At 41.9% G+C, this 27,412-nt stretch overlaps 2 protein-coding genes and 1 long non-coding RNA gene across 5 annotated transcripts in view; 1 reads left to right on the top strand and 2 right to left on the bottom strand.

Annotated features, from left to right (window-relative positions):
• Window positions 1-262: 262 nt before the first annotated feature.
• Window positions 263-6,915, bottom strand: MALSU1 (mitochondrial assembly of ribosomal large subunit 1). Its single transcript, XM_065665863.1, has 4 exons — window positions 6,705-6,915; window positions 4,571-4,749; window positions 2,258-2,339; window positions 263-1,093 (listed from the first exon to the last, which is right to left on the bottom strand). Exons 1-4 carry the CDS (start codon window positions 6,895-6,897, stop codon window positions 888-890), a joined length of 660 nt encoding a protein of 219 aa, XP_065521935.1. The 5' UTR covers window positions 6,898-6,915; the 3' UTR covers window positions 263-887.
• Window positions 6,916-7,038: 123 nt separating this feature from the next.
• LOC136007713 (uncharacterized) overlaps window positions 7,039-27,412 on the top strand; it is a 47,370-nt gene continuing 26,996 nt past the window's right edge. For 2 of the 3 annotated variants that reach the window (XR_010609827.1, XR_010609824.1), the window contains exons 1-2: window positions 7,039-7,102; window positions 14,453-14,617. This is a non-coding gene — a long non-coding RNA (uncharacterized LOC136007713). The remainder of the gene's footprint in view (window positions 7,103-14,452; window positions 14,618-27,412) is intronic. The other variant, XR_010609825.1, reaches the window with a different exon arrangement.
• On the bottom strand, window positions 8,567-27,340 carry GPNMB (glycoprotein nmb). The gene is made up of 11 exons (XM_065665858.1): window positions 27,136-27,340; window positions 22,071-22,220; window positions 21,228-21,371; window positions 19,987-20,166; window positions 18,752-18,910; window positions 17,987-18,295; window positions 16,455-16,577; window positions 15,629-15,731; window positions 14,514-14,719; window positions 11,979-12,066; window positions 8,567-11,221 (listed from the first exon to the last, which is right to left on the bottom strand). The coding sequence occupies exons 1-11, from the start codon at window positions 27,203-27,205 to the stop codon at window positions 11,068-11,070; spliced, it is 1,686 nt and encodes a 561-aa protein (XP_065521930.1). The 5' UTR covers window positions 27,206-27,340; the 3' UTR covers window positions 8,567-11,067.

Genomic DNA, 27,412 nt, shown 5'->3' with positions numbered 1-27,412 from the left:
CAGCAACTAGACTAAGAACACACTGCACAACGACTTGTGGAAGTGCTGAAGAGACCATCAACGGCAAATAATGCTCAGTGACGAAGGACTTCCTTTAGAGATAGTTTTGCCCATCTCAAAGGAGCAGGAGGTTTACACTGTCATAGTACATTTGCTTAGCGTCCTTTTCCAGAAACTAGGTGAGAGGAAAACCAGCAAAGGAGCCAGCTGCACACTTAGAATGAGCTTAATGTTTTAACATAAAGACAAGGAATTGAAGCTCTTCAGAGCTGTGTTTTTTTATTACTATTATTCAAACCAGATTGGCCTTGGCTGAAAAAACTGACTTACTGTTTTGTTAACTCAAGGCACATTTATTTGTCACTGCTGCTCTTGGCTCATGTGCTCAGTAACACCAGTCTCTTTTTTCTCCTCCAGAGCAGAGCACGACTTGCTTCATCTTGACCAGAAGTAAATGGCTTAATACAAGAAGCCTCATCTAAACTGTACTATTTCACATAGTTTTATCTTGCAGACCTCAAGTCTTCTTGCATTGCTTCTACAAGCAGGCCTTTCAAAGAAAAGCAATTACTCTAGAGGCTAAACATGAGTTTCACGGTAAGGAGCTTAAGCAGCTCTTTGCCCTGCTTTTCTCACTGCAAATTCCACTGCAACAGTGATTCCACCAGGAAGCTCCCTTATGATAGGATTCCCTCTTTGACATTTTATGGCTGGAATCAAGGTTTCCTTTCCAACCTCCAGGATACCATGAGTGATCATATTTGTAGCTTGTTCAGAACTTTAGCTAGGTGCATCCAATAAATACACTGTTTTGTACTGATCAACTGTAGTGACTGCTAAGTCACTAATGAAGCCTGTATGTGCCTCTCGGACCTGTGCAGGCACACTCATTTCTCTTTCCACTCAACAGCTGTATAAAGTTCTTTCTCCAGATGATCGCTGTTGTTCGAAGTCAGTCTAAAGATAAAGTCTTCTGGCAGTGACTGTGGAGTCATCTGTGCCAACTGGTCATCATAGGAACCAAGAGTCCATAGCTTCTCCAATTCATAAACTTCTCGTGTCTCTGGCAGCATGAAATGCACCACTATGCTACCTGCACAGAACAGAAATTCACAATAAATTAAGGTGAACTGTAAAGCACTGCTAGGTTTCCAGATGCACAAAGAGCTCAAGTCTTCCAACCCCACTCTGGCTAGATGTAACAGGTCAGCTGATGGAGGCCTCCTCTTACACTGCTGTTCCAGTTCTTGAACAGTGTTAGAAACTGGGTAGTCCTTTAAAAGACTCTAAGAACACAGCCAAGAGAATGAGAGGGACAATACCCTGGTTTAAATTCAAATGCTTTCACAAGACTCCAGACCAAAGAAGTTACAAATTCTACGGGACAGAAGGCAGTAAGTAAAAAGATATTTTACTTGTAAGAGTCCCCCGATGGCCCTTCATCTTTCCTTTATCACCAATAACATTGAGCTATAGCCAAGTGAATTTCCTTAGGTATGTTGCTCACACCTTTCGGGTAGTTTTTACAATGAAATAGGTCCAAACTTTGACATAATAAGATTTTTCTTACAGGTTTGCATTAATACTGCGCAAACAACAGTAGAGAGCCTTAATTCCAGTATACTTCTAATGCAGGTTTTTTCTGGTTATGCCCTTAGATTTCAACTGCTTTTCCGCTAAACTATAAAACCTATAAACAGTAAAGTAACCAAGGTTTAATGTCACTGGCTGCAGTGCTCCACCCACCCATGCTTGCTTTTAAGCAGAGCTCACAGTGAAGGAGAAATGCTTTCCAAATGCAGTCTTCTGTTTGTGTAGAGAGCTTCACACTTGTAGAATAAAGAATTAAATTCAATTTGTTAGTTTTGCCCCATGTCATGGTATGATCTGGAGAGTGGACAAGTCTTGTTCAACAGGTCACTACTAAGGCAGCAAGCAAAGAGCCCCACTCACCCAAAGAGTGATTACATAAACCTGAGAAAATTGCCTGCAGTAGCCTTTCTGTTTCCATCACTGATACCTTCAACTTATTAAGAGCTGTTTTAGCCACATGAAGAGTAGTTACTGCTTTCTTCTCAGTGCCAATGACCTTTAGTGAAAAATTATTTAGTACCACAATGAGTTCAAGCAACAACTGGGACTGCAAAACAGTGGAGTATTGTGAACTCTCCATAGCTATCAGGGTACATGGTGAGATGCTTCCTTCAACAAAGAGCTCATGCAGAACTTCCTATGTGTCAGATTCACAAATATTTACCAAAATCAATGCACAGCCAGTCATCTGTCTCTTTCCCTTCAATCCGAGTATGAGGGTTGCTTTCTTCTTTGCAATACTTGTACTGAGAGAAGAAACAATGGCAGAAAATTAAATAGATAATGTTTATTTAAAAGCACTCAAACTTAACAGATAAACTGACCTTGCTGAGTTGTCTAGAGTTGTCTTAAGTCTTAAATGGATTAGATTGTGTCAGCTTTGGGATCTGCACCCAAAAAAAACCCCAAACAAACCAAAACACTTGCAGCACTTGAAAACAAGTACAGATTTCTCAGTGGGATTTAGTATTAAATCTAGAATCCTAACACTCAGAACTCCCACACAGTCATCTACCCATGAATTTTACAGGTGCCCATTTTTTCCTCAAGATGAATACTGAATATAATTGCTTGGCATTAAAGTAGCCTTTCAGTTACCTGTGGCTGCCATTACTACTAAATTTTATTTCCTTTCAGATACCTTTTGTTGGCTAGTTAAGGATGTAGAACGGGAAATGGCAAGCTTGCCCTCTTCTCAGATGGAAGGATGTGGGAAGAAAACAAGTTTCAACTCGTGTCATGAGGAAGGCATTCAAACAAACCTCCTGTCTCTTGAGTACATGCTCTCAACACTCATTGCAAGATGGGGGGCAAGCATGACCAGCACACAGATTTTCAAGCTATGAACCACTCTGTGTGTGGGGGAGCTCAAAGCACAACTGCAAATGCTCAGCTAGGGCAAAGTGGTTTGTTCCATGTGCAACACGGTGGCCTTCATATATGACAGCTCAGAGGCTCAGCTCCTCCCACCTAGGCGCTGGCCAGACCTAAAGAAGCTTGACAACTAGAAGGTTAAGTACTGTTACTTTCAGATCTGGCCATAACCTACTTGTTTCTTTACAAGAAGCATCCATAGAAAACAAAATGTGTAGTCAACTGCATCTTCACAGAGCTCCATTATTCCAATTTCTACCTTAGCTGAAGCAGTCAAAAACAAATACTGAAACTTTTTTCAAGCTCAAATTAAAAACCAAGCAATTACTAAACCAACCATTTATTTCAGCACAAGGCCACAAGCAGAACAGAGACTGAAACTGCCTGGCTGTTGTCAGTCCTTTCTGCCAGGAAAGACAGAATACAGTGTAACAGGTTGTAACAGCACGGCTGGCTAGCAAATGAGTCCCACTTCACTGGGAAAGCAATTCTCACAAAATGCCACCATTCCTGCTCCCTCCCATACAGCGCTGGCTGCTGGACGACAGCCTCAGTTTGCAAACCAGAATGGAGAACTTTTAAAATGTAATTCAGAACTAGTTCACCTTCCTTCTTTCCTTTCAGTTAGCTTGTGAGATGTCCTCAAAAGCAGGTAACTGTCAAAGGCTCCGTGAAAGTCTGCTTAAAATACCGAAGAGCCCTCCACGCACTGCTATCAGCTATTTAAAAAATAGGCATAACTCCACTGCAAGTTTCCTTCAGCCTTGTCTTTCAAGGCTGTGTAATGGTGAACAGATTACAAGAAAGTCGTGTTAGTTTCTTCCTCTAACATGAAACCAGATGGGAAGTGGTAAGCAGTAGCTGGGACTTTGCTATTTACAAGTTACTTCAAGAAAAGCAAGAGCTCATGCTACATATGAGCACCTCTGCTTTTTAGAGTAGATCATGCATCATCATAATGGTTTAGGTACTGTAATGGTAAAGCTAGCCAGCTGCCTACCAGCACTCCTGAGCACCTGCTCTGCTTTACATCTTAAGGTTCAGCCTACTTTTTGCCTAGAAAATTTTCAATGCCAGAAAAGCTTGGCCACTCCTGAGTGCTTGCTCAGGCTTCCCAGGTTTCAGGATGCCCAGGATGATGCCAGGTCTCCCCAGCAGCTCTGCCCTTGCAGAGCTCCTGGTCTGGGGCAGATGGAAAGCTGTCAATGTAATGCTAGCAAGTTATGCAAGTAACAGAGTACCTATTAATCACTTCAATTTAGTACATTCAAAAATCACATTAATACAACTTCTGCCTTCTTGAGGCAGAATTTTAGTTTGCGAATTTCACATCACTCTTGTTCAAGCTACCAAATTGTGCTGGCGTCATCACTGCTCTAAATACAGAGAGGTCTGGGTTTAAAATAAATTCTCTACATTTTGAGTAGTAGCACTACAGGAAAAGCGTTACAGTTAGTCACTAGATGCATTCAGGACTAAATAACATAAGGATAATTTGTTTCTTCTTGTCTGGTACACCCCTATACATGCAATCCTGAGAAAATTTCTGTCACATTTAAAACCATTCCCAAAACCCCAGAGAATGCAGGGGGATCTGTCATACCATTTTCAGCATGTACTGTGCCATTGCATGGAGATGTCGTGGTGAAGATCCGCTGACGATTATGAAATAATCACAGTATTTGACTCCTGGAGGTAGCTGGATGACACAGATGTCTTTGGCATTTTCCTGCCTCAGCAGAGCTACAACAAAGTCAATGTTGAACTTGGGAAGAACAGTATCTGGAACAGACAGAAAAAATAATACAATGGCAATTTCTCTTTGTAATTGCAAAAATCAACCACTTCAGAAGATACCAAAAGGCAACAAAGTGATTTACAGGCTAAGCTGTGTTTGGGTTGATAGTGACATTGCAGCACGAACCTCAGATTTTTACAAGTCATTTTTAAAGCCACCAAAGTTGAGAACTAAGCACCCTTCTGGTGTGTAACACTACCGCTAGATACAGCAGTTAGCAAACAGCAGGGTTTCTTTTAGGGAACTTATCTCTTCTTGTTAGTACTTAAGAGTCAATGCTATCAGGAGCTATCTCTCAATCAAAACGAATGAAACCCAACTACTTCAACAGACATTATTAAAACAACAGGAAAAAAAGTCAAAACATTTCAGCACAATGCTTGTCAACAGGTCCGTGATAACACGTGGTGATGAAATTACTCTAAAATCATAAGTAGATTAAATCAGTATATTGAAAGTGGAGCTGATGTCATGCTGTGTGAAGGTACTTTTCATCTTCACCTGAATAAAGCCACTTCTTTTTCTTTCTCCCTAGTCTCTTCTTCCACAGAGGATCATGATATTGTAGACAAAGCTTTAGTCCTTCAACAAGTTTAAGCAAGCCAGCTTAGAAACTAGTAAATTAGTGCAACTACCTTCTGTTCGCACCATGAAATCCGTTTATTTCTAATTTGTCCTAATTAGGTAGATGTGACTTGTGTGCATACTGAAGGCATAATTTGAATCTGTCAGCAATGCATGCCTGCCACTATAAAGTGAACGTTAGTGCAGCCCAAGCACCAGCACAAAGCCAAGCTTTATATTTACCAATATAAAGAAAAAGCCAAAGAAAAGAACAATAGCAACATATAATTACATGCATGAATGGGGATATGAAACTGGATCAGATCTCTGTAAATGAAGGCCTTTGAGCTTAGGGACTCATGCACTCTTTCAACTTTTGCTGTGGTCACACATGCAGAAAATTAGCAGTGGCCACAGCTCCTCCAGACGCAGTGGTTACTAAAGTTAAATATTTGCCTGGTAGCCACATGTGAATTCTCTAGTGCCTACTTAGGGAACGAATGCTCTAAACAACATCAGGCACACTCTGCCACACTGAACGCCATGGTCAGATCTGGGCCAGAGATGTGCAGAGCAGCTACAACAAACCAGGTCTGTGCACGCTATGCTTATACCCATAACCAGCCATTCTGCTACTATAACTGTTCTCTGTAGTGGGTAATTTCTTTGCTAGTGTACATCAGAGAATCACACCCCCAACTTGGTACCACTGCCCTCGCAGAAGTTCCTGTATGTATCCACACAGGCTCGGTCTACTCTAACTGCCGACTCCCTGCTTTACAGCGAGCCTTGGGAGGCAGCGCTGGCTCAGCACAAACACCGTGACCCCGAATCCTGTGGTGTCAGCTGAGGTGCGAGTGATTCCATCGCGCCAGGCACTCCCAGTATCCTCCCGCAGCTGCACAATGAGATTTCGCGTGTTCCAGTTACTTTATCCCCGAGGCGTTACGTTTTGCATAGGGCACCATTTCACAGAGCTGGAAAGCACAGGGCAGAGCCAAGGGCCTTCGGGTCGGCAGCCCCATTGACCTGCCGCTTCACAGCCATGCCTGGGCCTGACAAGCCAGAGCCTTACCTCCAACGGAGACCACAACACCGCGTTAACCAGCGTTTAACACCCGCAGGGTTACAGGATACGAGGGCCATTGAGCAGTGCCCTACTATAAGGGGCGGGCCCGCTCGACACCCGCGCTCCCTCACCCCCTGTGAGGAGCTGGCCTGCGGCAGCCCCCTGAAGCCCCTCCAGAACGGTGACGCCGAACGATCACGAGAGAGCCAGACCCATAAACCCAGCGGGACGTTAAACGCAGCGTGGCCGGTGTCGCGCACCGCTGCTTTACCCCGTCAACCCACGGCCCCGGCTAGGCCGCCCTACCTGCCACCTGAGGCCGCTCCGCCACTGCCCCCAGTGCCACAGCTCCTCCGCCGCCACCGCTTGCCGCCCCCCGCGCCGGCGCGCACCCACGGCGGGGAGCCCCTGCCTCCCGGTGGGGCGGCTGCGGGCGGAGGGCACCCCCCGCCGCGGCGGAGACGGGCCGCAGCACCCGGCGGGCCACCGCCCGCCACATGCCCGCCACCACCCTCCGGGCCTAGGACCCGCCCCTTCCCCGCATGCCGCCCAGCGATTGGACAGCGGCGGTGACGCCCCTCTCGTCTCATTGGCCCATCCTGCCGCCGGTCGGACAGCGCCGCTGAGCGCACGCGCAGTGCGTGTATTGAGGCGTCGGTCGCTGCCCGCTCTGTCCCTGTGGGCCGGCGGCAGGGCGGGGACAGGTGGGCCTGAGGCGGGGGCTGCGGCGGGGTTGAGTGCTTGTCCCCGGGGAGCCCCCCGGGAAGAGGAGCGTCCTCTGGGGCCGTTCGTGTCGTGCCCCCGCACGGCGCAGCCGCGCGGTGGGAGTTAGGGTGTGCAGAGGGGGACCCCGGCGCGGGCAGTGCCTCGTCCCCGTTTTGCGGTTCTCGTCAGTGTTTTGCGAGGCTGTCAGAGCCACGAGGCGGTAAAATGGGAGGGTCGAGGGGACGGGCCGGTACCCGGGCACCGGGACACAGCGCTCGGCTTGCTGGGAGGCTGGAAAGAAGCAGACACGAAACGTGGGCACGGCCGTACAGACCCCGGTCTCACTATCGCAGTTCAAGCCTAGTGCATGCCTGCAAGGGTGCAACAGGTTTCAAATGAATACATTTTTCTCGCGGAAAGCGTGTTCTGCATTTGTAGTTCTCACATAGTGTGCATGGGTGCCGGGCAGTAGTCTTGCTGTATTTGTTTTGCTACGGAGGATGTTGTCAGGGGTTAGAAAGCTACGACCTAGGCGAGTTCACGCATTTGTGTTTACTGTGTTTCCCTCCACCCCCTCCCCCGAGATGCTGGTTTTTACACTGTCAGTAAAATGAAAGAGTTGCTGTTCAGCCTCTTTCACCTCCCTCGCTGAGTATGATGGCAAAACAATAGTGGTAAGACTTAAAAGCCATAATTGTGTGAGTTGTAAAACCTATAGTGATAAAGCTTTAGCTTCAAAGGAAATGTGACTAAGCTATACAAGACTGAAGTCACACTAACAGGCCACAGTGTCTGGATGTCTCTTGCACATTCCTCCAGGGGCTGGTCTTCTTCAGCTTGCAAATACTTCTGGTGAGAAAAAAATGTTGCATCTAATGAGTCTTTTAATTGTGTGCTATAAAAAGTGGTCAAGAAGAAAAGGAGGGAGGAACAAAAGAAGTGGTTTAAAATGGTACTTCATTTTTGAAGTAATCTTCAGCAAACTTGTTAGCCAGCTAATGTTCCATTTCTCTTGATGCCGTGTTTGAAACAATGTTCTTTCTAAAGATGATGTACATCTAAGTTTGATGTCCTTTTTTGATGTTATGCCTCCAGAGGGAATGCCTGAAACCTGTTTTGTAACATTTGCTGACATTCACAGGTCTGTTGTTTGACAGCTGTTCTTGCCTTTGAAGGACATGAAGTTCATTTGTATCCTAATCTGTTCTGAAACTGAGTTCCTCAGCTGTCATCTGGTTGTTACAAAAGTCTCCTCCTCAGGTTTGTGGTGCTGTTGCTCTGAGTACTGGGGAGGCTGCAAAAATGGCTATTTAACCAATAGTACCAGATGTCCGTAAGTGAGCTAAGACTAAGGCAAATCTAGTTGTGTTTCTGGAGGCAGATACTGTTTTGATTGGTAATTGGACAACTCATCAAGTTGCTTATCTGACAGTATCTCTTTCTGAGACAAAGGAAATGTACTCTTTAAAATCATTAGTTTATTTGTCAACGCAGCAGTTAGATTCCATTGTATAAAAGGGAAGATGTAGGAAATGGAAGTTACAGCTGAAAAGGCAAAATCACATTACACAAATTCAATATTACCACATGATATTTAAAGGAACACAGTGCAAGCTATTCCATATGCTTAGGTTAAAGGATAAAGTTCTTAAAGGATGCCCAAAAGCTCTTTCCTATGCAAAAGCTCAAGATGTCTCTGAGCTCCAAACATGCAGTGTTTTACTGACATAAGATGCTTTCTACATAAAGCCTAGGTCAGTGGTAGCCTGCATCAGCACTGACTGTAAGCATTATAGCTGTGACAGATTTGATTTTTTCATGCTGCAGTACAGGTCATTTTAAGCTTTCCACTAAACCCCTGTCCCGCCTCAAGCTAATGCAACAAATACAAATTACAGTAATTCCTGTCAGCAGTATGGCTGATAACAGAGGACATAACATTCGGGCAGTAATTCTTGCAGGAAATGTGTTTTCTGTTTAAGTCAGAAAGTGGTTTTAGATGCTCAGTTATGGTTAGACAATAGGGTGTTATGTGGAGGGAAGATGGAACAATGGTGACTGTGGTGCTGTTAATAATATAACTGAAATGGCCAGAAAAGAATTTTAATAATTGGAGAACCTGGAAACAAAATAAGAAAAGAAGCTGCCGAATTTTAGAACTAAAGAAATAATCTCACAGGTATGATGGAATCTGCATTTTTTTTATATCCTTAAATCATTAAAAGGTGTCCATGCACTGGGAAAATGGTGGTGAATACTAGATTGAGATTAAGAATGATGAGTATTTGACAGGTCTGCTAAAATACCAGGAAACATGTTTATGCTCATATATTGCCTCAGGACCCAAGAACAATATGTATTGAGAGCTGGCAAGTAAATAAGCTAATTGTATGGAAGTATAGATCTTCAAAGAATTCAGTGTTTAGAAATGGATTGTGTAAGGTCATTTGCGCCTCCCAATTGAAAGTTAACTTCGTTTTGATTAGAACCCTTAATATTAACAGCAAAGCTCTTACAGACAACTATTTAAAGCATTTTTGGTCTGTTTCATCATCTCAGTAAACCTTATTAGCAGCATCTTCTCCTATACAAATAAGATGCTCTTCTTTTCTTATCCAGTAATCCAGCCTTCAGCAGTTTCCTTCTGGTCTTGCACTGTGAAATGTCACAATGCAGAATGATGAGCATGTATGGATAGAAGACCAGATTACTTGGGAAGGGCCTCAACATGAGTTTTCTTAACACAGAACTGCAGCTAGGGTGAAGGCACATTGGTTTTGCAGAAGTTTACACTTCCTAAGCTTTTTGCATTATGCAAAAGCAGAAACTGGAGCATAGTGTTTTATTTATATTGGGGTTTTCATTTATTTGATTAAGTGGTTGAAGACAGAGGAGCAGGAGAGAGAGAAATTAAAAGAGATGGGGAAAAGGGAATTGAATTCTTCCCCTTCCTGCTAGAATCCTCATTCTGCTGACCTTTGTACATGGAGCACATACCTGCCCTCTGAGGAACAGCAGTGCCAGTTCAGTGTCTCAAGGCCAACAGAAGCAAAGAAACAAAAGGCAGCATTAGCAATTGCATCTAAGGTTCATACATGGGTCTCAGAGTACAAGTTAAAACAGGGAGAGCCCAGCACATGGGCCTGATCTTGTTGCTTGGGTTATCTGTGGTCTAGTTTATAGTGACTTACACACTGGTAGACATGTCCAGTAGGAAACTAAATGTGTCCAGCCCTGTTTTCTGGCACTGGGGCCAACTGGCATGTAATGAGCTGCATCCATGCTGTTGAGCCCTGCAAAACAGGATGGCTGCTGCCAAACTCCTGGTGGGGTACAGTGCCTCTGGTGCTTCCCAGAATCTGGGGTTTGCTTGGTGGGGAGCTAGCTCACATGGAGCAAGACTGTGCTAGGACCTCCTAAACAGTGTAACAGCGTCAGCAGTTCAGTGGCAATGCCTGGGAATAGGCCATGGCACGTTTCATTCCACAGGCATAACACATGCTTGCTCCCTGTGTCTGTTTTTCTATTTCTTTCTAGCTAAGGCATGAATCCTGTTAAGGCAGTAAGCGGCTATAAGGGACTGTCTGTCTAAGACGTAACTATTTACAAGGTTGGATTGTTTGTTTAATTAGCCCTTTTCCCCCCCCCTCCTCCAGATTGTGGATCTGATTACTTTTGCAGCTAATTAACCAAGAAATAAGAAAACCCAGATAAAGGGTATGGGGTGATTCAGAACACTATCCTAGATCACAAGCAAGAACAGCAAGTACTCAAAACTATATCCTTGTTTTCTGCAAAGGACTGGTTTAGTATTTCTAATTGCACCAAGCCCCCAAAAGTTAACATTCCATCTGTATGTGCTTTCATCTTACCCCTGGTTTTTTAATAACAATAAGAAAAACCCATCAAAGTACAGTTCAGGTATGAGTTCTATACGTAACCTAACCACTGTTAGACTAAAGGTTTAAACAATGCCTGGTTTGCTTTTCAGCAGAGGATTTTTCTCAGTGCTACTAGGGAAGAAAATTGCTTTGAGATTGCTGAAGTAAGCAGTTAGTCCCTCATGGTTGTCTGCTTGTCCTGTGCTTCTCTCAATAGGCTTGTATTGCTTGTACCTCCTGCAAGGAATGTGCACAATTAGTTGCTGAAAGATGTTTAGATGAAAATCCACATTTAGCATGTGACCAGTGTATAAGAGAATCATGTATTCATGACAGACATATTCTCTCTCCTTCGCTTTTCAACCCCATCTAATGGTTAACAGTCAGCAGTGGTGACTAAGGCTTGGTTAATGGGAAGGCTCTGTTGCTCTGTGGAGGTGTTTCTTTCTCACCAGTGACTGCAAAGGGTGAGTCTTGGTGCAGTCTTAGTTTCATGAGAAACATCCAAGCTCATGATGCTTTTGTTAACTACTTTCCTGCATGCCCAGCACCCTTTCCCCAAAGAATTTGTCAATTTAATGAAGAATTTTAATGATTAGTTCTTGATATGTCAGTCATTAACAAAGACTTCTAAGAGTTTTAGAGCTAAATTGGACTTCTCTTTGCTAGGTCTTACTGCATGTATGCATTGCATCATGCAGTTTGAGTTTGCTTATTGCTTACATGCAGTTCCCAGGCCTCCTAGTATTACTGTTTGTGCTTATGAGCACAGAATGTAATTTCCTGTGGAAGTCTTGAATATTTGCATATTTTCCAATGGTTTTGTGGCTTAATCCAATATCTCATTTTCTTGAATATTAACCATAATATTTGTGAATCACAATAAAAAAGAAACAAAAATATAGCGAATGCAGATTTGTTAGTTTTGTTAATTTAAACTAATATTTTTGACAGTTCCTTGAACTGTTTTTAATACCAGAAACTAGCAACTTACTTGTAAAGGACAAAAGCCCCAATGGTGGCCAATACTGCCAGCACACCAAGGAAGATAAAGACACCTTCTGTTTTTCCTGATGATGATCCTAGAGTTCAGAAAATGGTCTGATTAAAAATGAGCCTGTTTTTCACAGTGAAATAAGTAAAAGTGATGTTTTCTTTACAAAATCTGATTGCTGTACAGACTGAAGTACACTTAATACTTCTAATATGCTAAACATTGGAGGTCAGTGACTTTTGCAGGAGGTGGTGCTTTCACAGCCTAATCGGTTTAATTCTGAGTTCCGCCAGTGTGAGTTAGGCTTTGCCAGTTTTCACATATGGGCTGAGACACATGGCTGCCCTTCCAGCATGGAAGGCAATGGAGAGTCTTGCTGGCACCCCATGAGGTGAGGCTGATTTGCTCCTTACCAGTGCTATGCTAGGGAAATATTTACACTGAGAGTATGGGAGATGCAGTCTTTTCATGAGCTTTAGTGTTAGAATCAGCTTCAGTTTTCTCTTAGAGGTGATGACCAGGGGAAAGGGGATAAAAAACGTGTTTTTTAAATGTTACTGTTTGTTGCAGTCTCATATGCTAAGATGGCAGAGTGTGGCTGAGAGCTTTATGGACTTAAATTTATTTACCTTATCCAAGAGCTGACGGCTCTGCTTTTTTAAAGTGCTCATTTCAGGAACTGAACTTAGAGCTCTGCCAGTTATTGAACTCTGCTCTGTGATTTGTCATCGACCATTTCACCCACATCTACTCTAATTAATTGCATCATATCTGATGGAAGAAGCCAAATCATTACAAGTATTTTTTAAGTTCTGCTAAATATCTTCATTTTCCAGTCCACAGAGTGTACCTTTATTGAATTTACAAACACTGAGACACATTCTTGGTCCTCATATTAACAACACTGTTTATACAATGAAGTATCCTAGAGGTGCATGTTGGCTTCCCTTTTCAGCTATTAATTTATAATTGCTGTCTATGAAAATCAAGATATCAAATCAGGGTTTACCATTTACTTGGTACATGTGCCTCTTATATTTCCCAGTTTGTTGACACAATTCTTTGTGAAGTCTTGACTTCTTTCCTGGTTTACACAATATTTTAGCTGAGACTTTGGCAAAAGGGATTTACCTTATTTTGTTAATAAGGTAGGTTCTTGGACTAGTTTTCAAAGCAACACATACTGATGGGATAACACATACTGATGGGATGGGTCTAAATCATCGGACTTCAACTCATTCAATAGCAGCTTAAGCAAGTTGAGTGCGGATGTTTTGTGCAATGCCTATGTAATCCAGGCACAGTCATGCCAAATTTCAAGGGCCAGATGTTTAGGCACCAAATACTCAAGCACCAGATAATGGGATTTCCAGAAATTTGTAAATACTTGCTTTCTCTTGAACTGAGTGGAAAATTGTGGCACATGAGAAATGTTTGCAAACATTAGATGGGCTCCCTCAGAAGATTACTCAAATTAGCAACCTCTCTTAGATCCTAATTCTGCTTTGATTATAGCAGAAGCCCCAAAGTGCAACTTAGCTTTACCCTCTGGAGGAAACCTGGGAAGACCAGCCTTGTTAGGCTAAAGTTAGCTTCTGTGAATGCAGTTCTGAAAAATCCTGTTGCATGCTGATTGTCATCTGTAGGAGCTGGAATGCATTTATAGGTCAGGCATTGTGCCTTAGTTATCACAAATTGATTTTGGTACAACTAAATTTATACCTAGATTAAATAAAATCAGCCAAAACTACTGTTGCAAAAGGTCAGTTGCTTGGCTGATTGTAATTAAAGAGTTCAGATGAGTCACTAGGACATTGTCGTGGGAGGTCAGTTGGGGAATGGAGTGTGAGCAGAGAGACAGCATGATCATTTAGACTTCTGACTGAGGCTGAGTTTAATACCTGGTTCTGTTAAAGACTGCTTGGATAATCATGAGCAAGACATAGTGATACTCATCCAACCAAAGGGAAAGCTCCTGTTCTGAAATAGTTGCTCGGGGCAGACTGTACACGGTCTTTCCAGAACCTGATTCATCTTTTCCTCATGTAGAAATAGAAACCTGGTCAAGGTTAACAGGCTACGCAGAGGACCCAAGGCAGCCAGCTCAGCTACAGACTTTGATTCCATCTCAAATGAGCTGAATTCGTTGCTGTTTCTCTTATTTCTCCATGTGTGGAGTAGGCTGGCTGGCGTGTCCCTACCTGCTTTTCTGCCCAACAGAATTATTCAGTGGAAAAATAAGTTATGGCTTAAGAACTGTTTATAGTCTGTGATACTGAAGGATTTGTATAATTACTGTACTCATTGGATCATAAACATCAATGAAGCTGAGTTCTAATATCTAAAATTCCCATAGGGAAACAATTGTGTCTTTATCTTTGCATGGACTCTCACAAAAGCTGGTACAGTCTCAGCTGTGGCCTCCAGGCATAATAAAACCCCCATATAAATTCCTGTGCTCTTTCCCCCTGCAGGGAAATAACCACCAGGAGAAGCTATTCACAGATGACCCACATCTGCTCTGTGTGGACTCACCTCCATTTACAGAAATCAGGGCGCTGGTAAGGGCTTGACTTGTGTCATCCCCCAAGGTGATGTTTATACAGTATGTTCCAGGTTCCTCAAAAGCTCTCCTGATGGTGAGTAAGCATTCATCAGTTATGGTGACGGGGTCACATACCACAGACTTGGACACCTGACATGTGGGGTCAGAAACCACTGTGCAGACATCTGTGGGGAGACTGGGATGGGAAGAGAGAAGAGCATATTACACCCGTGGAGTGACCTTAGCCCAGTTTATAGACACATTGCACTCATGCCACAGTTTTATGCTGGTGTATTTTTACTGAAATGAGTGGCACTATAGTGATTTAAGAGTGTTTTATTAACATATTATGTATTTATTTTATACATACCTGTACATTGTGTGTATATATATATATATATCTGTGGATTTTCTATAAAATGCATATATGCAATCTATAAAATCATCCATTTGGTTTACATATCATTTAACATTTTATGGAGATCACAGAATTACCTGCCTCAAATCACCGTATAAAATCTGTTACCTTTAATACACATTAAGAAAGGAATGCAGATTCTTATATATAGTATCATGTGCCAAAAAAGTGAACACTAACTTATGAGTGGTTAATTGTTCTCCAGTTGCATTACCAAGATGATTCTTGTACTTCCCAGTCCTCTCAACAATAATTCCCTTCTAGGAGCTAGGAATATTAGTGCAGTGTTTTCCTGTCCAAGAAATGGCTTGGGCACATCCATTTACTCTAAGTGTCAAAAAATCATAGAAAAAAAAAAGGGTTTCCTTCCAATTTCAGTAGACTGCTTCCCATTTTCCAGTAAGTGCTGAAATCTTGTCTTGGCCAGGAAAACACAGAATTGTTTCTCTCTGCTATCTAGTTCTGGGTTTTTTTACTGAGGCTTGACATTTGTTCTGAATCCTAAAAGCCTGGCAGTAAACCCTGTTGTCATAGTTTACAAATGAGACTTGCATTATCTTTAGTTCCAGTCAAGAAATAGAAACACTGCAGTTCCCAGCTTTTGTTCAGGCAGCAGTATCTAAGCACAGACTGTGTCCCAGCACCTAATTAAAAAGGGAAGACTGGCAGTTTCATTCACACACTTACCTCCCTTGGCAGGTAACAACAAAGTCAACCAGTGAGTTTTCAGCTTGACTTTCTGTCATCTGGATGCTCATCATCTGTATAATATTTACCTCAAGGATTCCCTCTGGGAGAGGAAACAGATGTCAGTGGCAGAATACATAACAAGCTCTGAAGTCTGTATGTACAGAACCTCAAGTGTTTGGCTGATACTTGGTTCAGGTTTTGTTTTCCATAGCTTTCTCCCTCCCTTAGCACTCCTCTTAGCACTCAGTTTGAAAGCTGAGGGGTTTTCCAGTGCTTTTGCTTTGGGGCTGCTCGTTTCTGCTCTATTTTATTTTTCCATTATTATTATTTAGTTATTTATTTTACTGAGCCACTTCCCTGTCCCACTACCTGTGACATTCGTTCATGCCAAGGTCAATTCAACCTTATGTGACTCCCGTGAGGCTAGTATGTTCCAGGTGTGACAGGTTCAGAAGCTGATTATATAGAAAGTAGTGGTATGGTGCACATCCCCACCACCCATTTTCCAGCCTGAATGCCTGGAAACACCATATGTAGCATAGAGGGAGCCATCAGCAGGCATCCAGACCAGTGCCTGGCCTTGCATCTCTGAAATCAAGGGTCTATAATCTCTGCCATTAGGTCTTGGTAGAGCATGTAAAGAAACCAAAGTCAGCCACTTAGCTGTCTGTACATTAATCTCTTAAAATGTCAGCTACATCCAGAGAAGGATCTTATTGTGGGTCTTGCGTATTTGATAAAATTGAACCCAAATAAATATTATCTCTACCATACATTGTTGTTAACCCCATTCTTCCGTTCAGGTGTTGACCCATGTCCTTACCTACGACAGAGATACCACTTCTGTAGTATCCATTTCTGTAAATATGGCAGCCTTCATCTGGATTATCTTCCATTGCCTCAACAGTGGTAGAATAGTCTGCATTAGAAGCTGCTCCAGCCATTACTGTTGGGTTGAAGGAGAAAGAATAGATGCACGGCTTTAGAACGAGTTCTTCTTAGAGGTATTCTGAGCATGGGCATATGTCTCAACTGTATTCATTACCTAGGTCATTAGTCACTTTGGTTTACAGCTGTGCAGTCATGTATGTATCTGTATGGGACCATGGTAATCAGCCTTAAAGAAAACACATGTGCCCAGGTGTAGAACCCTGAGGTGGCCTGGGTAGCCTCACTCTAAAAGCCACCTTGCTAGTGAGCCATCTCTGTGAAATGAAAGTGAGACTGCAAGGTTTGATATGATTAAACTCTTCTTTGAAATTCCCAAATCAATTATAGAAGAAATCCAAAGTCCAATAAAGGGTTTAAAATGCTCCTTTTAAAAGAAGATATTTCCTCACTGCTCTACATTACAGCTAGTGGAAAAATGAAGAGAGGAAGTGGTGAAAATTGTATCTTTCCATTCATTTTTCATTCTCACTCAGCATTTTGGTAAAAACACGTGTTAAAATTCTGAAATTTGAAAAATACAGCCACATTTACAATTGAATAGTATTAGAACTACCCAGGCTGAAACTGCAGGCCTTTTGCAAACCTTAAAACCACTGAGATGATAAACCAATGCTGAACATAATGAAAGTTATTTTGAAATGTGATAGTACATAAATTCAAAGTGGAAAAGCAGTTCTGGGATAATGCTACATGGAAATCCCATATTTTGTAATATGAGTAAGTTTATTTTCTAGTTTAATTCAATCTTATTATTTTCAGGTGGATGTTAATACAAACCAGAAAGGAACTGGTTAGAAGAGGGTTCTGAAATACCTCTTTCTCACTTAAAACTTACATCTTACCTCAGAGGATGATGCTGAGTAGGCAAGGCTAAAACCACTAGACCTGATGTGGTAGAGGGTATGAAAACAAATCTATATGTAATGTATGTCAACATGAAGACCTTATATGCTGTCACTGTGGTGGTAGAACTGGATGTGTCATGTGTTAAATGTGTAAGTGATGCCTACCATAGAATCATAGAAGAGTTTCCTAGAATCATTGAGTGGTTTGGGTGGGAGAGGACCTTAAGATCATCCAGTTCCAACCCCCCTGTCACACTAGACCATGTCACCCAAAGCTGTGTCCAGCTTGGCCTTGAACACTGACAGGGATGGAGCATTTACCACTTCTTTGGGCAACCTGTTCCAGTGCCAACCATTTCTCAGCCTTTCAGCTAATATCAAGTGTAGTGTAGAGTTTATGCTTATTGATTCTGTCTCTAAACCAATTTATAGAGGGTTTGCAGAGTTTTGCAGCTCTTTCATTGATGACAGTAAATCTTCTAAAGATATGAACCTAAAATATCAGAATTTAGAGTTTTACCGTAACTCTGAATATCATCACTGTTCAATAAACTCTTACCTGCTGAGGTGGGCAGTGGTACAGTGGGTGTCACTGGCTTACAAGGTACAGGTATGATGGCTTGGACAGTTAAATTTGGAGTGAAGTTTCCTTGCAGAGTATAGGTGTGAGACACCACAGGACTGCTGGCTACAAATAAGCCACTTCCATCTCCAAAGTTCCACTTATAAGAGATGGCAGAATTATTAAGATAGTAGCTGGGATCATGGATCTTCACATCAAATGTGATTGGTGAGTCTTTGATAAAAATGGAGTCTGAGATGTTGCGGTCATGTTTTTGGAACATACTCACAGATACTGGAATTTTGTCTGGAGTGGGGGAAAAAAAGGAAGTAAATAAAGCGTGAATACCTGGCCGCAACCAACAAACAGCAGCAAAGTCCCTGAACAGCAACAGTCAGAATGTGAGACATGAATATCTTTAACATGGGTTTCTACTTTAATTCGGTTTACTGATCTGAGGAGTGAATGTCAGTAGGAAACAGTTACCCAGAAACAAATGAGGAATCCCAGGGATCTGTGGAAGATCGCATTTCCTCTCATAAATAATTTTTCATTACAAAGTAGGGGTATCACAACTGAGCTAGATACAAAGGTCAATTACACTACTCAAGGCAATTTACCAGAGATTCCGTTTTCATATTAAAAACCTTTCTCAGGCCAATGTCTTCTTTTTGTGCCAGATAATGCTTGTGCTGAATTCTTTTAACACCTCAACAATACCCCCCCCCAATATTTTATTACAATTTATTTCAGCACACTCACCTGTCACAACATAAATGGCACTTGCTCTTGCAATTGGAACATATGAGGAGTGCCCTCTCCTGTAGATGGATACTGCCATCACGTGTTTGCCAAGAGTGATATTTGCTGTGTTGACTGAAAACATTGCTGAAGATCGTCCAGTTCTCTGATAGTACTGACCTGAAACACAGCATGAAGTTTTCTCCTTCAGCCAAGCTACGAGTTGTTTTAAGAGAAGCAATATATCTGTGAATCTTGGATTGTCTAACACAAAATGAATAGTTTAGAATTGTGTTTCAGTTACTTGGCAGGTGGGTTTTGAGGGCTGAATACTTTTACAATGTGTTTACTCCCATTATTTATGTGGTTTTTTGAAGGTGTCAGAAAGATGCCCCAAATTTCACCAATCTAAGAAAAATTAGCACCTGCATCTTTCCAAAGCAATTTTGTTACATTAAGTCATTAGGATTATGTAATGGATGTTGTTACCTTTTAAGCACTTTAAGTGATCTTGAGTTTGCACTTTCAGTGTAGCAAGAAGATATAATACCTCTTTCTTCATACCCTAGAGCCCTTTGTGTATGTTTGTTTATTTGTCTTTGTAACAGCTCTTGGGGTAGGTATTACCTCTACCTAAAATTTGGGACATTATTATTGTTACTACTCGTGCTGATACTGATGATAGTACTGATTTGGCCAAGCTAACTTAGGATACTAAGATTTAGTATGTAGCCAATGACAGGAGTAGCCCAACAGTTACATTCTCAGGAGTTGGAAACACTAAAAATTGGCATCTGCAACCAGGTCAGTACCACACAGTCAGTGGCAGTTTTCACCTACCCACAGGCAAGAAGTGCTGCACTGTTTAACCTGCCTGAAAATACACAGCACTATGGTCTCTCTTAAAGGTAAGGATCCGAAGTGGCAGTGAGTGGTCAACAAATCATCTGACTGACCTGCTCAGACCCTCTGTTTTCCTAGAAAAGGATCTTTAGGTACTACTGAAATTACTTTTCTTCAGTGGTAGTACTGTGAATGCAGATTTAAAGAGAATCTCCTGGTAATCCATGATTTCCAAACATGGCAGCTGATGGCCTCTCTGGAATGTGGTGAATGAATTTTGGATCTCCACTTAAGAGTGTGAAATCCTTTTTAAAGGACTTCTAATAACATACTTGACAAGTGAGCTACAGAATGCAGAATGAATATAAGCTTTGCAGCATCCGCCAAACCAAGGGATGTGTTACGGTACTAACCAAATGTGTGAAACACGTAGACAAAGTTCCTTCTCCTCCAGCCAGGATAATGAGGGAAAGGTCTCCCATCTGGGAATACATTATGACTGTGGTTGCTTGTGCAGTTTTCCCAGCCACAGTTGTCAATCCATTCAGTCCAGTTGTACACATAGACTTGCTGATCCTGGGAAACTGGAAAATCTAAGTGTAGAAATAGGACATGAGAAGTGTGCAGAAAGGCAGGGAGCAGGAGGCAGACACCCCAGTTTACAGCAGTTATTGCACTTAAATAACAGGTTTTAAACATTCAGTGTTTCTAAAGTTGTGCTTTGTTTTTTAATGTAAACACACGATTGTTTGGCATTATTTTATTTAGAAGCTTGAAAAAACTTTAATGTCACGTGGGCCAGACAGTTTGAAACTCCTTGCCCAAAACTTGCTATTGGCTACACAGGATGCTACCGTTTCACTGGAGTTAATGGGGCTACCTGAACCTTTGGCAAGCAGAATCTAAAATGGTGAATAGCAATAGCAGCTGCAGAACTGCTGTGAGGAAGTGACTTTGTTTTGCTAGAAAAGTTTTCTATGGCACCTTTAAATAGCTTAGACATGATTTTCAGTTCCTTTCTTAATAATGAGAAGGCCATTTCTTTCCCCAAACAGCACAACAGATCTTAAGTAGAGAATGGATGTCAGCTGTTAACAAAACATTAGGCAATCAAAAAGTAGAACTCAGGCTGACAAAAAAAGTTGCTGACATGCCTTGAAATGGAAATTATTTTGATCTGTAAAACAATTTGTTAAACATTTATGAGTTCAGAGGAGGAAAAGTGCAGCAGCCTGTTATGCTCTAGATGTGGAAGTTTCAAACATTGGGATTATGATAGCTTTTTGCTCTGGTAAAATAAGATGGTAAATAAGCTGAAAATGGTGATTCTCTGATGAAAAGATTGCTTGGTTTTTAAATTCTGTATTTTCGTCTTTTTTTTTAAATCTTAAAATGTGGGAATGTGAGATTTACTCTTTCCAAAGGGTTTTTCAACGTCATTATATATAGTGAGTACAGAACAGTAAACATACCATAGCAATCTTGTGAGGAGAGAACCTGGTGTAGCACAGGTTAGACACGAGTGTAGGTACCAGTTAAAAGTGCCATGGCGTGTCATAGGGTGTGCCTGTGATGTTTTCAAGGATTCATGACCTGTTCACATCAGCAGCAAAGTCAGACACATGCACAGTGCGGGGAGATTGCAGCTACCTACCCTGGGTACAGTTTCTCTCATATACTATGTTGCTGTCATTATCTTCTTTCTGGCACTTGGGAAACTGGAGAGTCACAACAAAAGTCACGTTGGATCCTACCAGTGCTGGGCTGTCAGTGTCCAATTTGACTGTCACCCTTCCGCCTGTAAAAAAGAAAATTGCTCTTCACTGCAGTACAAGATGCATCGGAGCAGCAGCTACCTGCAGCTGTCCACTATTTACACTAGAAACGCTTTATTGCGTGCTCTGTTTCTGAGGGGGTTTGTGCTTCTAAGTCACTTGCACTCTTATTTAAACCCCAACTTAGAACAATCAGAGGGACTCACCATTTCTCTTCACATCATTTAGTGGTCTGTCACCAGTTTCCTTCTGAGAGGTAAGAATATAGGTTTTCACCCATAGGGGTCAGAGGAGAATATTTTTGTTTCTCTCCAGAGTTACAGCCTTTAGACCTCAGCTCAGACCAGGTGATGATAAACAGGGTCTTCACCAAAGTCATCAAGCTAAAGCCCACAATGCCCTACCAAGGTAGCAGTTGAAGCTGTCGGTCCTTTAGGGCATATTTCAAGTAATGGATTGTCCTAGAGCCATCAATACTTCATAAATATTAATGTCTGAGGCTATGAGTCATGGGAAGTCATTTCCTGTAACAACTCACTCTTCTGCTTCCTCAGAAAATACCCTGGGAATGGTATCAAAGCCAATTGTCGCTAATTTGCTGTTCCTCACAGCAGTGATGGATATTGCCCCAATGAAAAAGCACTATAGCACCTGTGCACTTCAGTGAGGTGGATTTTCTGGCCAATTTTCTCAGTGTCTTTGAAATGCATATGTACAATCACCTTTCCAGCAGTCCTTCCATCTGGGATCTCCTTCTTTCCAGAAAGGGTAAAGCTTTTCATTCCATTTATTTTGATCACTAGACCAGCCTTGTAGCTTCCTGTAGGATGTGACAGGAGAAGTACTTCCTTGGCTCAGCACATCTTGAAACCCTGGAGAGAGAAATGAACATGCCATGTAACAGCATTTTCCCTACCACTCTAAAAGGCATTGCTCTTATGCTGAACAGCTATCCTATTATGACTGTATTCTTGTTCTGATTAGAAAACTCTTCACCAGTAGAAAATTACAGAGTTTTATCATTGCATCTATAAATACATCAACTATAACCAACATGAAGACAATGCCACCATTGTCAGACTGACACGTTTTTACTTGCACTATTGCAAGCTTTCCAGAGAAAGAATAAGAAGGTCTAAAACGTTTTGACCATATCAGAGCAATTGTTTGTATGAATGGACATAACCCTGCAACAATCAGGCTGGTTGTACAGATATTGCTTGATTGCTGATGGCTTTGCGCTTGCCTGGTAATGATATGAGTAAAACGCTAACAGGATAAATTCACTCAGTGTCTGAGTTATGCTCTAGTGGAAGTTATGCCAGGAATTAACTTTGACCCAGTGAAGCTGCTTTGGTGAGTTGGCTGGTTGGTTGGGTGGGAGGGGTGGAATCAATTGTAACAGAAGCTGGTATTCCCAGAAAAGGAAATTTAGAGCTGAACAGTAAATTCAGTGTGTTTATAATACAACAACAAAAACATATAAACTTCATGCCTATTACTTTAAAATGGCTAAGATATTAAATCACTTTAATAACCTCTTTCTTCTCATATTACTACAAATGATGGGCTCAAGCTTTTCCCAGGCCTTCTAGGATCTCTCTGTCACAAAGTACGCATAATGAAAAGCAAAGTAAATAGCCAAGTAACCTGTAGGAACACATCAACAACTTTGGGATGCCATAAAAAGATGTTCCTAAGTAGGCTCATAGGCAGAGTCCCATGAATGCCTGGAGGCTTTAAACAACTCTGTCATGTTAATCAAGTAACTGCTGGGCGTGCCATTCAGTCACAACATCAAGGGATTTCTGCTTTTGATGCCTTCATTTTAAAGGCAGCTAATGCTGAATGCTGCTGAGGTTTATACTCAAGTAGAACAAAGAGCTGGATCACTTCAAGGAAAATGCAGAGACCTGTAAGAAGGGCAAGAATATCCCTGTCGCTGTAACATAACTGGCTGTGCTGGAATTCCTCCGAGTTTTGGGAAAGGCACAGAGCAGGTGTAGCCTGTCTAAGCACAGTCTTTATGGGCATGTGACTCCTAATTTTACTGTGAGGGAGAACCAGAGAAACAGCACTCAGAGGAGCTGCTTCCTCTTGATGTTTCATTGCCCAGTGAAATTTCTGCTGGGCAGGAAGGACACCCCTTGACCAGTCCCATCCCAATGGTCACTCTGAACTGATGCTGGTAGCTCTCTTCCCCAGGACCAAAAGGTTCAAGGAAGAGAACAGATTTTGCATGCAGTCATACTCTCCCACGGTCTTTTGCCCTACAGGAACACTCCACAGTCACACTTAAATCACTTGATCAAGTTTTTCTTCCAGATTTAATATATTTTGGTGTGAGCAAAGCATAAAGCATCAGGACTGATATTTGTTTAATGGCCTGTATCACATGCTGTATTGTTTTCAGTCTTGGTCAGAAGGTAATGTCCTTCAGAAACTTTTGTCAGGAAAAAAACAGATTAGCAACTATAAAAGTGTTTCACAAAGGCTTGTCAAGTTCAATTACATTTTAGGTCATTAAATTAATGTGCCATCTTATTTGAAAGTAAGTGACTGGGGACTTTTCCTAATTTCTTTCTCCCATTCTCTTTGATTTTTATCTAAATTTAATACATAAAATGTTTTGGCTTTGTCAGATCAAAACATTTCAATCATTGTTTTCTTCCCAAATGCTTGATTCATCAATAAGAGCTGGAGCACTTTTAATTTTAGAAATGCTTTTAATTTTGAATCTTCAATAACAAGCCTTGAATTCATAAGTCATTTTCTTGTCCAGCTTTGGTAATAATTGTGGTCACTGCTCCTAAATCACAAGCTCCTCAGGCATTTTTGTGCCTCCCTGATGTGCTTTGTTTATTTCAATCGAATATAAAACATTTTACAAGCTTCAGGACAAGACAATGACATTTTTTCAGATGAGCAAAGACTTCAGCACTGGTTTCTCTAACACATGGAACTGAAGATTTTCAGTTGCTGAATTTAAAGGACCGAAGGCTTTAATGTATTTCTCCATTAACAATGAAAACCACTCAAGAACAGATGTTGGTCATAACCAAAATTAGAGCAATTCACTTCAAAATAGAGAGACTAATATTACACTCAAAGGAACTGATTACTATAATAGTTTTGGTGAGGTGATCATAGAAGAAAAGATCTTTCTTACACTCTGATTGACTTTCTTCCTTCTCATTCTGGTTTTCATTCTGGTGAAAAATGTAGCAAAGACAAGACGTTCAACATTTCCTGTGGTAGTGTGTTCGCCATGACAGAGAGAACAAAAGCCAATGCTGTAACAACAGCAACAAAAAAATGACCCAGCTAAAGAAGTTGAAAGTGTATTACAAGTAAAAAGGCTGATATGGCCCAGCTAAGATGACAGAAAATACTGTGAGCTTTCTAAAGTTATGTATAGAAACGTAATGAAGCAGGACAAAAAAAGGAATTTGAGGAACAACTTAAAAAACATCAAACTTACAAATTCTCTTTTTTTTCAAATACAAAAGTAGTGGAGAGCTTGCCAGAAAGTCTGTAGGGGCAAAAGATGATGTAGATACAAAAGAAGCGTCAGGGATAATAAAGGGATAGTATGACAGTCAAGTATATTAGTTTAAATTTTCGTTCACAGAAGAGGAGTGTAAGAGGTTTTGGTGCTAGAATTTTTCTTTGCGATGCTGGAGAATCTCTCTCAAAATGAAGTGTTGGCACAAAAGAAAAATGAAATAATAGAGCAAACCAAAATAATGAAGAAGTTGGCTAGATACGATGGCTCACAAAGTATGGACGTTATTCAAGAGTGAAATAAATGAGCTATTAACCATAGCATGTAACATCTTGTTTCAAAACTGCTTTAGTGGCCAAGAAACAAAAGTTGGCAAAAGTGATGACAGTGTTTAAAAACTGTTTAAAAACACTTCCAGGGAAGATTTAGAGGATTACAAAAAGTTTGAGGCTCAAATTGGAGAAGCTTGTAAAAACAGCAGTGAGGAACAGAATTAGCAGATACAGTGCATTAATATGATATGCCATGAGAGCAGTGCATTCCTCACAAATGGATTCAAGTTACGCTGAGGGAGCCAGAGAGCATGGGAGCAGGGCTGACCTGCTTGTTATTGTCTGCTTGAGTTCCAGACAGCATTTGGTGAGGTCCCACAATAAAGGCACATAAAGGGTCTGTGTTACCATGGAGTAAGAATGAAGGCATTCACATGAGTAAATAATTGATTAAGATATATGAGCCGGAAGTTATGAATAAGTGTCCGGTTTTCTCAATTGCTGAAATAATTTTTAATGTTCATAATCGGGAAAACAGATTTAAGCTGCTGAAGAGAGCATCTGAAACTAATAGAGGGGAGGACTTAAGAGTCTCAATGGCTCAAGAATAAAGCTTTATGAAATTCAGCATAGTTAAATGTAACTGACAGAATGAGGGGCCCTGAACTAGCTATTGCTACTCAGAAGCGAGATCCTGTAGCTTTACAGTTTTGAATGCAGTAGCTGTAAAGCTAGGAAAAGGTTAGATAGAGAACAAAGATGAAATCGTCATTACAGCATTGTAAAATTCCACGTATGTTCATGTCTTGAATACGCTGCTCTGTTCTCTGCAGATCAAGCAGGGTATAAGGAAACTGAGAAAGTTCGGAGATAGGTGGTGAGGATGCTACAAAAGGTTAGAATTGTTTCTATATGAGGAACAGCTAAATAGACTGTGTCTTGAGCCTGGAGAAGGGGTGACAAAGCAGAATACAAAGCCAGAATGATGAACGCCATGGAGGCAGGAGCAATTTGTCGCTATTTCTGGAAGTACAGAAGTTAAGGAGAATCAAATGAAACCAGCAGGTTACAGGTTCTAAGCGCACAAAGGGTATTTCTTCACATAAGGCACAGTTAAGGTGTGAAATTTCTTTCTGGCAGCATATTGTGTGTGTGTCAAAAATTTACACAGTTGCAATCAAAACCCAAGTGCATGAATGGGTGGAAGAAAAGTCCAGGAAAAACTCTTAAATACAATGACTCTGCATCTGACAGAGGCACTTCTGATGCTGCAAATGTATCCCGAGTAAATGCCAGTATATGCTTGCCTGGTTATATGTCTATTACTGTGTCCCATTGGAAACAGGTACAAGGCTAAGTGGATCCTCAGCTGGACCTCAGCTTTTAACTTCTTCACTTTCCTTACTGTAGATTCTGTAATTTAAGCCTAAAATCCCATTTCTGGGATCCCAGCCCTGAACTCAGGAGCTCAACCTAAGACTTGAGTCAAGCTGGGAGCCCAGGAAAAAAGCAAAGGACCAGCCCCGTGCCTGCTCACTGTGGCATTAGGATTTAATTCTGTAACTGGGCTCCCCAGGTTTGAGGATCCACAGGTCAGGGCATCCCAGTGGGGGGCACTGCCTCTGACCTGGCTTCTCCCAGCCACAGCTGAGCTGAGCAAACTGGGAGAAGTCCTTTCTACATGTGCCCTTCTAGCCATGCTTCAGCTGGGGAGCTATTACTAGAAATGTGTTGAAGTGAGCCAAGACTGAGCCAAGGTACAGTCAGTGCTGTGTATCTGTGGAGCTCGGGGAATCGATAACTGAACAGCTCTTGGAGTTTTTTTCCAGCTCAAGTGACATTTCCACCCAGAGCCAGGCAACCCAAGTGGAGCTACCTGTCACCTCCTGCTTCCCAAGCCCACCTCCAGCAACAACTGCACCTGCACGGAGCAGCCATTCTTAGTGCCCTGGCTCAGGACATCGAACCTGCAGGGGCAGGAAGAGGGGACAGGGTGAAGGAGGCACTTACGTATGGCAGTAGCACACAGCACCGCTTCGGCCAGGAGCAGGAATCCGAGGTGTTGGCGAGCACCGCTCATAGTGCTGGAGCCCCTGTGTTGGCTCAGGGAAGCAGAGAGTGCCCGGTGCCTGCACACGGTAACTCCTCCGGTCCCCACTGAGAAGTGAGAATGAAGTTTCCCCACTGCTCTGCTCTCCGATTAAATGAAGGGCCCCAGGACTCATCATGTGATGGAATTAAGTAGAGATGCATGATTTTGTATTCAGCTTCTTTCGGCTCATGTGCT

The sequence above is a fragment of the Lathamus discolor genome, chromosome 2, assembly GCF_037157495.1.
Source record: "Lathamus discolor isolate bLatDis1 chromosome 2, bLatDis1.hap1, whole genome shotgun sequence".
Classification (NCBI taxonomy): domain Eukaryota; kingdom Metazoa; phylum Chordata; class Aves; order Psittaciformes; family Psittacidae; genus Lathamus; species Lathamus discolor.
This window is presented reverse-complemented; position numbering and strand designations above follow the sequence as displayed.